Here is a 14,531-nt window from a genome sequence, read left to right on the forward strand (position 1 = left end):
AATCCAGATCCGGCCATTCAGTGGGATACAAACCATAAATTGTTCAGCCTGGTGGAGGTAAGCTCTCTACCGAGTGCCTTTCTAGTCTCAAATATAATCTTATTTATTTTAATTATTCGTCTGCATCCTGTGGCTGCTTGGCTGCATCATTTTCTGGGGGCGCTGCCGTTTCGCTGATGCAATGCCTCCTTCCCAGCTAGCTGGTACTCATTTTGCCGACCTCGGAAGGATGACAGGCTGAGTCGACACACCTGGTGTTAGTTCAACGGCTCGACAGAGGCTTCAACTCAAGACCCGAGGATCTTAAGTCAGCCGTCTATCTCAACGTCATAAAATTTGAGAGATGTTGCATTTCAATCTTATCTATATTTAGTATATCAAGGAAATTGCCATCAAATGTAATCCCAAGAAGTTTATGACATTTATGACACATTCATGCACAATTTGTCCGTACCTGTAATCAGCAAGAAAGCGAAGATCCAGATTGCCGAGCTCCACACCATAGCAGCACGTCCTGGGGTCAATGCAGATTCAAAGGTGTGACAGTTTATATCCGGCGTTTGGTGGCCCGAGATCCATTTAAATAACAGATCAAACGTGGCACGGATTACTAAATCAACACAACACAACGTGGCACGGAGCAAGGTCACACAACTACAACCAGCGGATTTTCCGGAGGCAATACAAATACATTGATGCCATACTTACTTGTGCAATATTGGCCTTATGCTGGGTAATGGTATAGATATATGTGTGTGTGTATATGTGTGTGTGTGTTTATGTGTGTGTGTGTGTATATATATGTGTGTGTGTATGTATGTATGTATGTATGTATGTATGTATGTATGTGTGTGTGTGTGTGTGTGTGTGTGTGTGTGTGTGTGTGTGTGTGTGTGTGTGTGCATGTATGTATGTATGTGTGTGTCTGTGAATAAGAGAGAATTGTGAGGAACAGAAATGAAAAAACGAGATGTTTGTGTGCGTGTTTATGTATGTATGTATGTATGTATGTATGTATGTGCATGTATATGTGCATGCATGTGTATATGTATGTATTGGTGGTGTATATATAATCTCACACACACACACACACACACACACACACACACACACACACACACACACACACACACACACACACACACACACACACACACACACACACACACACACACACACTCTCGAGAGACATTGTACCCCTTGGGAAAGAGACGGCTGCTCCTCTTCTGCCAGAATCTTGAATGTCGTTATTATGCAGGTGTACTTGAAACAGGTCCAGTTTCAGGTACATGCTCCCGGTGCACTTCTTGGCACATCTTCATCTTTTTACATTCAATGTGCTTTGGAGGGATGGTGGACAAGGTGGAAACCTGGAAGCTGGTTCTCTCTCTCACATACAACAATGAGCTGTAACACTCTCATAAAACGGCAGATGCTTACACATGCACAGGTATTCAGTTTCCAGTCTACATTGTTAACCAGAAGGGAGGAAGCGAAATGCGTCCAAATGCAGAAACAGCGGACGCTCACCACCACGTAATTTAAAACACCTCACCACCACGTAATTCAAAACACCACCACCACGTAATTCAAAACACCTCACCACCACGTGATTCAAAACCCCTCACCACCACGTGATTCAAAACACCTCACCACCATGTGATTCAAAACACCTCACCACCATGTAATTCAAAACACCTCACCACCACGTGATTCAAAACACCTCACCACCACATAATTCAAAACACCTCATCACCATGTAATTCAAAACACCTCACCACCACGTAATTTAAAACACCTCACCACCACGTAATTCAAAACACCTCACCACCAAGTAATACAAAACATCTCACCACCACATAATTTAAAACACCTCAGCACCATGTAATTCAAAACACCTCACCACCAAGTAATACAAAACATCTCACCACCACATAATTTAAAACACCTCAGCACCATGTAATTCAAAACACCTCACCACCAAGTAATACAAAACATCTCACCACCACATAATTTAAAACACCTCAGCACCATGTAATTCAAAACACCTCACCACCAAGTAATTCAAAACACCTAACCACCACGTTATTAAAAAACACTTCACAACCATGGAAACAAAAGTTTGAGGGAGTAGTTCAGTGACAACACAGACACTGCCCAGATATGTTGATATATAGATAGATGACTGTACCTGAGTTGCTGTGTTGTCATGGTTTACAAAAATCATAATACAAACAATTATTTTGCACAAATGTATTTGTAATATACGTGATATTACATTTTATATAAAATAGAAGTTGAAGATTTAAGTTGAATCTTTTTTTTTTTTTCAAAAAAAAAGAAAAAAAAAGAGAGTTCCATACATAGAGTTCTACAGATGTTAATGCAGAAGATTTTATTCAGTCTGGTCTGACATTGTTCTAATCTGTGCAAGGTTCATCACCTCCTGGATTCCCTGTTATTTATTTATTTTAGCAAGTCATTCTACGGAAGAGTGGAAACTCAGCTCGTCGCAAGAAAACAGCAATTTGATTTTTCTCAACAAGAGCAAGGCTCATAAAAGAGCAAGGTTAAATTGGCAGTGGGGCAAAAATTGGGCACAACCGGCAAGGGGATAAACAAAGAGGAAAGGAGAAAAAAAGAGAGGGAAGGGAGAAAACACTGAAAGAGTGGGAAAGGAAGATCTCAGGAAGACAGTCCCATAGACAGGAGAAGTGAGAAACAAAGGAATTAAGTCACGCAGTCAGCCAGGATTTTGGAAATTTAACCAGATGGATAACGGAAGAACATGTGCATTCAGTAGTTGCTGAGGAGGGTCGGACGACAGAGAGAAGAGGGAGCAATGTTGGAGAAAAGACAATAAAAAAAAACAGAGACCGCTGATCTTCCTGCAATGTGAAAACAACAGACCTTGTCCTTCGGCCTAATCATGGGAGATTCCAATAATTGTGAGAACTCTAGATTCTCCAGCATTCAGGAGAGATAGAAGTGATGCTGGAGTGCCAGGCCATAGCAGAGAGCATCATTCCAATGATCTATGAAAAAAAAGCCTTATCGGGTGTGAGCAGCTCTGATTTTCCAAGGAAACACGTAATTCTGAGGTTCTGATTTACTACACGCTCAACCTCACCACACCCAATGGATATTCTTACATCAATAAACCACGCTCGGAGGGCCGAGGTGGTGGAATTGCCGTTATTCACCGACAAGACATCAAGACCAACCTCATCTCCATCTCATCTGCTCCATCATTTGAACACCTGGCTTTTAAACTCTCTGGTCACACACAGTCAGTCATGGCTGTTGTCTACCGCCCTCCCAAACCACACCCATCATTCCTGTCTGACTTCTCCTACTTTCTGACCCAGCTATGTTCCCTCTCCCCCTCAATCCTCCTCCTTGGTGATTTCAATATCCACATGGACTCCACTGACTCCACGCTAACCACTGACTTCACTGATTTACTCACCTGCTTTAACCTCACTCAACATGTCAACTTTCCTACCCATAACCGTGGTCACATTTTGGACCTTGTCTGCTCTACTGGACTAATTTTGCACCATCTCTCTGGCTCCGACCTCACTCTCTCTGACCACCTAGCCATCACTCTGACCATCAACATCCCCACCCCAGCACCAAGGCATTATCGCACTATCAACTTCCGTAAGCTAAACGCTTTTTCACCTGCCTCATTCTCATCGACCCTCTCTGAAAAAATGTCCACTTCTCCCTTCGTTGACCTCCACACCCCTTCTGACCTCACTGACTACTACAACCACACTCTCTCTTCCTGCCTTGACCAAATTGCGCCTATAAAAACCAAAACAGTTTCTTTCACCCATTCTGCTCCCTGGTTTACCCCTGAGCTCCGCCTAATGAAAACTCGTGCTCGCCAACTTGAAAGACTCCGCAATAAAACAGGTCTCACAGTTCACTCCCAGGCCTACAAGGACCACATACAACACTATAAAGATGCCCTCTCCCGCGCCCGCTCCGCCTACTACTCTCAAATTATCCACTCTGGCTCCGGAAACCCAAAAGCACTCTTCTCTACAATAAACAAACTCCTCAGCCCCCTGAACACCACCACCCAGTCATTCACAATAGACAACTGCATCTCCTTCCTTTCATTCTTCCAACGCAAAATTGAAAACATCTACAACAGCTTGACCACCGCCGCACCCGCTCCCCCTCAAACCACCTGCCCCCCCTTATCCTGCCATCCCCTGTCTCAATTCTCCCCAGTCTCCCCTACTGACCTCTCTGAACTCCTCATCGGAATGAAAACTGCCACCTGCACTCTTGACCCCATCCCCTCCAGCTTTGTCAAGGCCTCCCTTCCTGCTCTTTCTCCACTTATCATTGCAACAATAAACTCCTCCCTGTCTACAGGCATCGTCCCACCATCCCTCAAAATTGCTGCTGTTACCCCCATTCTGAAAAAACCTGGACTAAACCCTGACACCCTAAATAACTTCAGACCCATCTCCAACCTACCCTTTCTGTCAAAGGTTTTGGAACGCGCTGTAGCCACTCAACTCAAGCATCACCTCTCTGCCAATAACCTGTATGAAACATTCCAATCCGGATTCCGGTCCAACCACAGTACTGAAACTGCTCTCCTCAAAATCACCAACGACCTTCTCCTCTCCTCTGATGCTGGCAACCTCAACATTCTCATCCTCCTCGACCTCAGCGCTGCCTTTGACACCATCGATCACACCATCCTCCTCACCCGACTTGAAACCACCTTTAACATTACCGGCACTGCCCTCTCTTGGATTAAATCATACCTCTCTGACAGACGTCAGTTCATCTCCATCAATAACTGCAAATCCCCCACTGCTCCCCTCCCCCAAGGTGTCCCCCAAGGTTCAGTTCTTGGCCCCCTCCTCTTTATCCTTTACCTGTCCCCCCTCGGTCACTTAATCCGCCGTCATGGTCTCCAATTCCACTGCTTCGCCGATGACATCCAGCTTTTCATCTCCACCAAGTCCATCTCCACCGCCACCCACTCTATCCTGACAAACTGCATCACTGAAATAAAATCCTGGCTTCAAATCAACTTCCTCAAACTTAACTGTGATAAATCTGAAATAATCATCATTGGCCCAAAAACGCTCACCAAGTCCACCCATAACTTTGCCCTCAACATCGACGGTTTCCCAGTGTCCACCTCCCCTCACATCCGGAATCTTGGCATCATCTTTGACCAAACCCTCTCCTTCGACAAATACACTAAACAGATCACAAAGACAGCCTACTTCCACCTGAAAAACATCGCCCGTCTCCGTCCATCCCTCTCCTCTGTGGCTGCAGAAACCCTCATCCACGCCTTCATCACTTCCCGTCTGGACTACTGCAATAGCCTCCTTTATGGTTCACCCTCAACAATCACCAATAAACTCCAATACATTCAGAACTCCGCTGCCCGTCTACTCACCCATTCCCGGACCCGTGACCACATCACCCCCGTCCTTTACAAGCTTCACTGGCTCCCCATCTCCCAGAGAATCCAGTACAAAATCCTCCTCTTGACCTACAAAGCCCTCCATAACCTGGCCCCATCCTACCTGGCTGACCTCCTCTCCAGACACACTCCCACCCGCAACCTCCGCTCTGCTGGTACCAACCTCCTGACCCCCCCCATCCGGACCAAATTTAGATCCTGGGGGGACAGGGCCTTCTCCATCGCTGCTCCCACCCTCTGGAACTCGCTACCTCACACCATCAGAGACTCCTCCTCACTCACCACATTCAAAACATCACTCAAGACCCACCTGTTCAACACTGCATTCAACATTTAACCCACAGCATCTAACCCCTGACTATCTCCTCTCCTTCTCCCTCCTTTGTGCTTTGAATATTTCCCTATTGATTCTTCTTTTTTTGCAATTGTCTTTATGTTTTGCTATGCGTTATGTTTTGCACTCTGTCAAAGCGTCTTTGGGCTTCCTGAAAAGCGCTATATAAAATAAATGCATTATTATTATTATTATTAAACACTTGGATCGACGGAAGATGCACTGTCTGCGGCTGGTTTTAGAGGGCAGCTTTGCCATGTGGTTGGCCCAGGAAAGGTCATGGTTGATGTCAAGTCCATATGCTGCATGATGGCCTACTGGCTCAACTCGGATGCTGGGGTGGCCTTCGGAGCAGTTCGGCTAAGTTGTCCAATTTAACCATAATATTTCATGTCTATTTTAACGAAAACATGATTTTATACCTTCAATGTCGATACTCCTAAAGTTAGCTGCAACCATTCCTGAGGAGGTGTTTGTCCACACTTACATGTACTGTCTACATCATTCATTCTCAGGCATTTTAAAAATTACATCACATGCACACAGCTTTGCACAGCAATCAAAAAGGCTTGTAAATTTTGCATTTATCGTTTTGTGTACAATTAGGAATAGCAGAATAAATCATCTGGATCAATTGCACACATGGACAATGTAACAAGTTTATAGTACAATACAGTTTGTAGTGCAGTGTACAATTTCATGTTATTATTAACCTTAGATGTTGACCCCTTCCTTTCCTGTGGACTTGATTTTCAGTATGTTGGCTGCCTTGACTACCTGTGTTGAAACTTGAGAGACAGGAGCCGCAGTTTATTTCTCAACACGAAAACATTCAGCCACTACAGTCACTGTATCTAAAAGACAAAATATAAATGGTTAGTTATTGCAACACAGACAGAACACAATCATCCAATAAAAGTAAAAGCAGATGAGCCTTTTCTGAGGGCTTGCATGGAAACCCACACGAGGAAAAAAAAAACTGTTGGGTGTACCTAGTCTGCACTTATAATTAAGACCTCAATAGTACTCCAGATTAAACTAGAACGGCACTAGGTAGACCGCATACCTCCGCCAGGCTGAACAGTTTATGTTTTGTATCCCACTGATAGGCCGGATCGGGAATCGGACCTGAACCAAAATCGAATCGGCTTGTTCTTGTCGCCAAACCAACTCCTCCACCAAGTTTACCCAGAACTCTTCCATAACTTTTTTTAAATATCATGTTATATATCGCTTTTCGCCCAATCTCTCAATGGTGAAGAATCACTTAAAAATTAAATAATTATCGTATCCGAATCCAGATTCAGATCTTCACCACAATCGAATCACTTCTTCCTTGTCACAGACTTTTTTTTTGTATACTGAATCGAGGCTCGTGAAAGAGCTGACATTTACTTCACAAACAAATCAACCAGACAAACAAAATATATAAAAAGAGGGAGCGGAAGACAAGAGAAGGGGAAGCACACAAACACTTGAGAGCACACAACATTTAAGAGCAGGGAGATGTGTGGGAGGGAGAGGGGTGGGGGGAGGAGGCGTGGGAAGGGGGGGGGGGGGTGGGAGAAGTATAAAACACAAGGACACCAAGGACTTCCAGGACAGAAGTTGGTATTTCAAAAAAGTGGAATTGGGGTGAAATTAGCGGGGATAGAAAAGATCAAGGTTTTGGATGGGGGAAGATAAGAGATGGTGGTGAACAGCTGTTTTAAAGACCAGGAGGGTGGAGTGGGATTGAAGAGAGTGAGGGAGTTTGTTCCAGAGGCGGGAGAAAAGAGGAATGAAACCTCTCCTCGAAGGTCTGTCTGACGAAACCTCTCCACCAAGTTTCGTCTGAATCTGTCCACAACTTTTTGAGATATCTTGTACACAGACAGACAGACAAATGAAAAATCGGTCAGAGACCAAGGACTTGCCGGAATATACTTTTTTATCGGCCATTTTGGACAAATATGGCGGCAGAACCACGTGACCGATGACGTCATCATTATTTGTTTACTATCATCTATTTTGTCATCATTATCGAAACTAATTTATTCCTAGATTATGCTCAAGAAATTTCATCTTGATCGGATGAAGTTTTGTACTTGTCGAATTATGACGTCATAATGGACGCACCTATGACATCATCATTAACATATTTATTCCCCATGGAGAGTTCTTTACAGTGAGCCATGTCTCAATTCTTTCTATTCAGCACTTTCGGAGATAGAGAGGTGCAAAGTTTTTCGGTTTTTCCAATATGGCGGCCGAACCACGTGACCGATGACATCATCAATTGGGCACAGTCTATTTCAGGGCAAGACAAATATGTGTGTAAAGTTTGGTGATTCTACGTGCAATGGTGTAGACTGTAGACGTAGTGCTGCGCACAGACAAACAGACAGAGAGACAAACAGACAAACCAACCGATCAACATACTTGCCGGAATCTTTTCCGTCAAGTAACAAACAGACAGGGATGAAAACATAACCCCCATCGACCTTCAGTGGCAGAAGTAATGAGCCAGACCTAGAAACCTCACTGATACTCCCTCTAATAAATGAATGCTCCCTTCCCACTCTCAAAATCCAACGCCTGGTGTTGGCTTAGCGGTTTGGGTGCCAGCTTGGGATCCTAGGATCTTGGGTTCGAATCCCGGTCGATCGCTGAAATAACACCGGGGGGGGGGGGGGGGGGGGGTTGACTCAGCCTGTCATCCTTCCGAGGTCGGCAAATTGAGTACCAGTTCACTGGTAATTCCCTGTGTGTCGCAAGAGGTGACTATAACAGGGTTGGCAGCAGGAAGGGCATCCGGCCATAAAACATCGCTTCAAAAAGGGGACCATGGTGCCCGAAAAAGGCCAACCCCCGCTCTGTGGGGAAAAATGGCCTCTAAAGGTGGTTCTTCCACTCTCAAAATCCGAGCGAGTCTTGATATAGACAGCAAAGTAACAAATAGTACTGAGTAAAACCCTATCGATTTTGAACCACACAAGAGAAAGCAGACTTTGCCTCGGGTCGTTTCATTTGTCATCCACAGACATCTTCAGCCCTATATTGCAGCTCTGGCCATTTTGTACCCAATTCACAACGACCGTTTCCAGCTACAAGCCAAAAGCACTGACTTCTGTACGAGTGCCAGGACTGCCACACAATCATCATTGGTGGTCTGCTCATTCTTGAATTGCAATTGGCACGATCTGGTGTTATGTGGATGTATATGAGCAGATATGAAAACATTTCCATGTTCATGTACTTCCAGGGGAGCACCGTTGCTTCTCTCGTCCTTCCTGGTTTCAACTGGGTGAACTCCAGGCAACATGGTGCTCCCTCTACTGTACCACCTTGTGTTTCCATTACTCTCTACATTTTTCTTGAAAGTTATTCAAGTTCGGAAATAAGAAGCAGGTTCCTGTGTTGAATGCCAGTTGATTCTATAATAAAGAGGTTTGTGTACAATTCCTTACATTACAAAGTCAGTGCCAAGATTAAATAGCTTATGTGTTAACCAACCAGTGCTCATAATTAATGAGAGGCTGGTGCTAGAAAATGCTGAGACAGAAGCAAACCGTTCATAACGATAAAAGGCACGTCTTACGTTTCGATTTCAGGAGGGAGAAGAATGAAATAATTCACATTGTTCTTGCTTTCCCGCAGCCTCTGTAAGAAAGCACCATCCAAATGCAATAGTGGTTAGTAGTGTTTAAAACAGCTGATGCAATGACAGTGCAGTTTGTATAATTCATGTTCCTCTCGCAAAATTTATCTTTCATATACAGCAGAAAGAAGTCACCGCTAGAAGGAATTACAAATGTCCACAAAGACACGGACAAATGCAATTACACGTGCGTGCGGGGTAACAATTGTATGGTTTTCTGATCAACATGTACCTCAACTTGCTGTTTAGACATATTAGCCAAACCAGATACGTACGTTTGACATGACCCGATGTGCACTCACGACAAGTGAGCCCGGTTTGTGCATCATCTTGATGGAGGATTCAGTGTATCCAGGCATTTTGATGCGAGCAACAAAAACATCTTTTTCCTCATAAATCTGCAAAAAAGGATAGAATTGCAACTCACTTGAAGAACCTTATCAAGAAGATGCTCTTAAAGAAAATAGTTGAATGAAGGTGTGTGTGGGTTTCTTGGTTGTTATGTCTATGTCTACATGGGGATTTCCTGTACAGCCCCATATCTAAAATAATCACAAGGTCATGGCCCTGGCTAGACAGTTTAAAGCGAATGTGCATACCTCTCGGCATACCCCATACCTCTCGGTCCCTCTGCTTTTAATCCTCCAATTTATTTAACCTTCCTAAATCCTGGGATGTCCCCATGGAGTACCGAGCTGCCGTATCACCATGGAAGCCAAGTGGCTTAAGTACTTAAGCAAGCACTCCAACAAAATGGGTGATAAGGAACGGCTAGCTTGGCAAGCGATAGCAAGCTGATTGCTTCTGGTTGAAATGTCCGAGGAATTTTAAAAACAGATCGATTTCAAGCAGCAAATCAGCAAAATGTGGAAACCAATGAGAGCAGACCAATTCAAAAAAGGGTGTTATAACACACCCAAACCTCCCCGGCTTTGTGACTAATTGAATTAAGAGCCCTCGTGAACCGGCTTAAGCACTCCAACGAAATGGGTGATAAGGAACGGCTGGCTTGGCAAGTTGATTGCTTCTGGTTGAAATGGTCGAGGAATTTTAAAAACAGATCGATTTCAAGCAGCAAATCATGTGGAAACCACTGAGCAGACAAATTCAAAAAAGGGTGTTAAAACACACCCAAACTTCCCCGGCCTTGTGACTAAAAACAAAAAGGGAGCTCTGTCTACTGTAACACCATGGCTTGCAAAATCAGCCTGAATAGCATTCACCAATCGCGAGACGTGGTAAATGTTGTCAGACTTCACTCCAGGTTTGGACATTATTTAGTCTACAGCACCCAATCCTCATATCAGAATCCAGATTTTGATGACATGCTTCAATTATGTAATGATAAATAATAATCGATCGTATTTCCAAGGCAAGGCAAGTTTGAGTAGGCCGAAACAAAATGGCGGCTTAAGAACGCAGTGAGGTGCAGTGGGCTGACCAAAGATGGTGGGCCGTCATATTGGTAATCCACCACATCGGGTTTTCTTATTATGAGCACCTCGTTAATAATCTTCGAAAAGGATGTTATAACTTATAACAACACCAACCCTGGTGTTGGGCTAGCGGCTAGGGTGCCGGTTTAGGATCCTGGGTTCGAATCCCGGTCAATCGCTGAATTAACGCCAGGGGGGTTGACTCAGCCTGTCATCCTTCCGAGGTCGGCTAATTGAGTACCAGTTCACTGGTAATTCCCTGTTTGTCGTTAAAGGCGGCAAAAAGGGTTGGCGTCAGGAAGGGCATCCAGCTGTAAAACATTGCTTCAAAAAGGGGACCAAAAAACAACAACAACCACGGTTCCCGAAAAAGGCCAACCCCTGCTTTGCGGGGAAAAATGGCCTCTAAAGGTGGTTATTTTTTAAATATATTTTAACTTATAAGTTATAACACACCCAAACACCCAGTTTTCATCCTTGCAATCGGTTGGAGGTCCAGGTGTATATGCATGCAAAGTTTGGGGCCGCTAGGTTTTCCTGCTCTCTTTTATAAATCTCAGAACTTTGATTATACAACAACAGGCATTTTAAAGGCCATTTTCCCTGCAAGAGCGGGGGTTAGCCTTGCGGTCCCCATGACAATCTTCTCCATTTTGCCCTATTTTCTGCATCTCCCCTTGTTAACCCCCTTGCCCGCATTTCTTCTTCCACCATCTTTAGCCAAGTCTTTCTCCGTCTTCTCCGTCCTCTACTTCCTTCCACATTCATTTCCATCACTCTTCTCAACCAGTCACTTTCATTGAGTGTAGATTGATGAGGGAAAAAATTAATTTAAACGATTTCAGCATAAGGCTGCAACAGAACAAAATGTGAAAAAGTGAAGGGGTCTGCATACTTTCTGAATGCACTGTAAATCTCTTAAAGACCTTTAAACTTATAACTTCTCATAATGGAATATTTTCCGCTCGGATTCCCATAAGACATTTTGATAACTGGTATGCAAACAATTTTACTGTGATTCCTATCTCTTGAATGGTCAAGTCTTTAATTCTTGAATAAAAATAGAGGGCCCCCATTGTGCGTTTTGCCCTGAACTAAATGAAAGCTGGTCTGCAAACAATCCGACTGTGACCCTGGATTATGACAACACCTGGACTGTCATAGCACAACTGTTCAAACATTGCTTGACTGTCAAAGAATCAATAGTTTGAGAGCGACTCAGGATATGATCAAGTGTGCACACAAACCTCAATGAAAATCATGATTCCGACCATATACAATCAACAAAGCACATCCGCAGATGCCATTCAAAAATATTTGTGGACTTGACCTCACTTGCTCCTTGTGCGTTTTGAGAAATGTGATTTTGATGCTAATGGGGCAGAACATAAACACCAGGAAAACGCAGCCTTCCTTTTCCAAGTGTTCAGCATTGGGATCATGCTGGATTATTGTGTTGTTAAAGTTATGTGTCATATGAAAGATCATGAAAAGGTTAAATCCATTTTGGGTGCTGATTTGCATTACAATGTTAATTGTTGCTTTTTTTCTGGTGGTCATGGCTGAAAGCATCGGGTAAACATAGAGGTTCATATATTGATGAAAATGTCCATGTGAGAAGGTGATATATTTTCATATATATAGACAAGGTGAAATATGTTTCGTTTGGAAGTTTCCTTAAGGATTTAATTAATTAAGAATCTTCTTAAGTCTTAAGACTTCTTAAGAATTGAGAGCTGTTGCTAAATTGTTTTTCTCGACAAAAACAAGTGTCGTGGAAGAGCAAGGTTGAACTACCAGTGGGGTATCGGGGCAACAAATGGGCCTAGGCAGCAAGGGATAAACTAACAGGAAGCTAGAGCAGCCCAGGGTGGAGTGCATACCCCTGTCAGGATGAACTGTTAACGTTTTGTATCCCACTGATAGGCTGCATCTGGATCTGGGCCTGAACCAAAATGGAATCGCCTTCTTCTTGTCCCCGAACCAACTCATCCACCTACCAGTTTTTTCATAACTCACAAGAGATAACATAAAAGATGAAACTTGGTGGAGAGGTTGGGTGTGTGACAAGGACGAATTGGTTAGATTTTGGTGAAAATTCGAGTACGAATATCCTGATACGAGATTGAAATATTTTTATGTGATTCTTCACCATTGGGAGATCAGGCCAAAAACGATACATAGCAGGATATCTCAAAAAGTTATGGACGGAGTTGGACGAAATTGGTGAACCGGTTGTGTGTGTGACAAGGAAGAATCGATTCTATTTTGGTGAAGATCCAGATCCGGATCCGGCTCGTAAAATTTCTTAAGTGATTCATCACCATTGGGAGATAGGGCCAAAAACGATACATAGCAGGATATCTCAAAAAGTTGTGGACTGATTTGGACGAAACTTGGTGAACAAGTTGTGTGTGTGTCTGTGTGACAAGAAAGAATCGATTAGATTTTGGCGAAGATATAAATATGGATTCAAATACGAGAATCGTTAAATTTTTAAGCGATTCTTCACCATTGAGAGATCAGATGAAAAGCGATATATAACATGATATTTTTAAAAGTTATGGGCGAGTTAAGAATAAACTTGGTGGACGAGTTGGTCAGGTGACAAGAACAAGCCGATTCGATTTTGATTCGGGTCCGAATCCAGATCCGGCCATTCAGTGGGATACAAACCATAAATTGTTCAGCCTGGTGGAGGTAAGCTCTCTACCGAGTGCCTTTCTAGTCTCAAATATAATCTTATTTATTTTAATTATTCGTCTGCATCCTGTGGCTGCTTGGCTGCATCATTTTCTGGGGGCGCTGCCGTTTCGCTGATGCAATGCCTCCTTCCCAGCTAGCTGGTACTCATTTTGCCGACCTCGGAAGGATGACAGGCTGAGTCGACACACCTGGTGTTAGTTCAACGGCTCGACAGAGGCTTCAACTCAAGACCCGAGGATCTTAAGTCAGCCGTCTATCTCAACGTCATAAAATTTGAGAGATGTTGCATTTCAATCTTATCTATATTTAGTATATCAAGGAAATTGCCATCAAATGTAATCCCAAGAAGTTTATGACATTTATGACACATTCATGCACAATTTGTCCGTACCTGTAATCAGCAAGAAAGCGAAGATCCAGATTGCCGAGCTCCACACCATAGCAGCACGTCCTGGGGTCAATGCAGATTCAAAGGTGTGACAGTTTATATCCGGCGTTTGGTGGCCCGAGATCCATTTAAATAACAGATCAAACGTGGCACGGATTACTAAATCAACACAACACAACGTGGCACGGAACAAGGTCACACAACTACAACCAGCGGATTTTCCGGAGGCAATACAAATACATTGATGCCATACTTACTTGTGCAATATTGGCCTTATGCTGGGTAATGGTATAGATATGTGTGTGTGTGTATATGTGTGTGTGTGTATATGTGTGTGTGTGTGTATATATATGTGTGTGTGTATGTATGTATGTATGTATGTATGTATGTGTGTGTGTGTGTGTGTGTGTGTGTGTGTGTGTGTGCATGTATGTATGTATGTGTGTGTCTGTGAATAAGAGAGAATTGTGAGGAACAGAAATGAAAAAACGAGATGTTTGTGTGCGTGTTTATGTATGTATGTATGTGCATGTATATGTGCATGCATGTGTATATGT

The 14,531-nt window shown here is 43.5% G+C and overlaps 1 protein-coding gene across 1 annotated transcript in view; it reads right to left on the minus strand.

Moving 5' to 3' along the window:
- Window positions 1-14,280, minus strand: part of LOC137413362 (5-hydroxytryptamine receptor 3B-like) — a 28,724-nt gene extending 14,444 nt beyond the window's left edge. Inside the window, exons 1-6 of the mRNA XM_078766040.1 lie at window positions 13,978-14,280; window positions 9,720-9,842; window positions 9,385-9,446; window positions 6,518-6,658; window positions 1,198-1,340; window positions 455-514 (exon numbers count right to left, since the gene is read on the minus strand). Of these exons, the coding sequence (XP_078622166.1) occupies window positions 455-514; window positions 1,198-1,291 (154 nt within the window). The 5' untranslated portion in view covers window positions 1,292-1,340; window positions 6,518-6,658; window positions 9,385-9,446; window positions 9,720-9,842; window positions 13,978-14,280. The remainder of the gene's footprint in view (window positions 1-454; window positions 515-1,197; window positions 1,341-6,517; window positions 6,659-9,384; window positions 9,447-9,719; window positions 9,843-13,977) is intronic.
- Between the last annotated feature and the right edge of the window lie 251 nt (window positions 14,281-14,531).

This window comes from Myxine glutinosa, chromosome 12 (genome assembly GCF_964187855.1).
Source record: "Myxine glutinosa chromosome 12, kmMyxGlut1.1, whole genome shotgun sequence".
Classification (NCBI taxonomy): Eukaryota; Metazoa; Chordata; class Myxini; order Myxiniformes; family Myxinidae; genus Myxine; species Myxine glutinosa.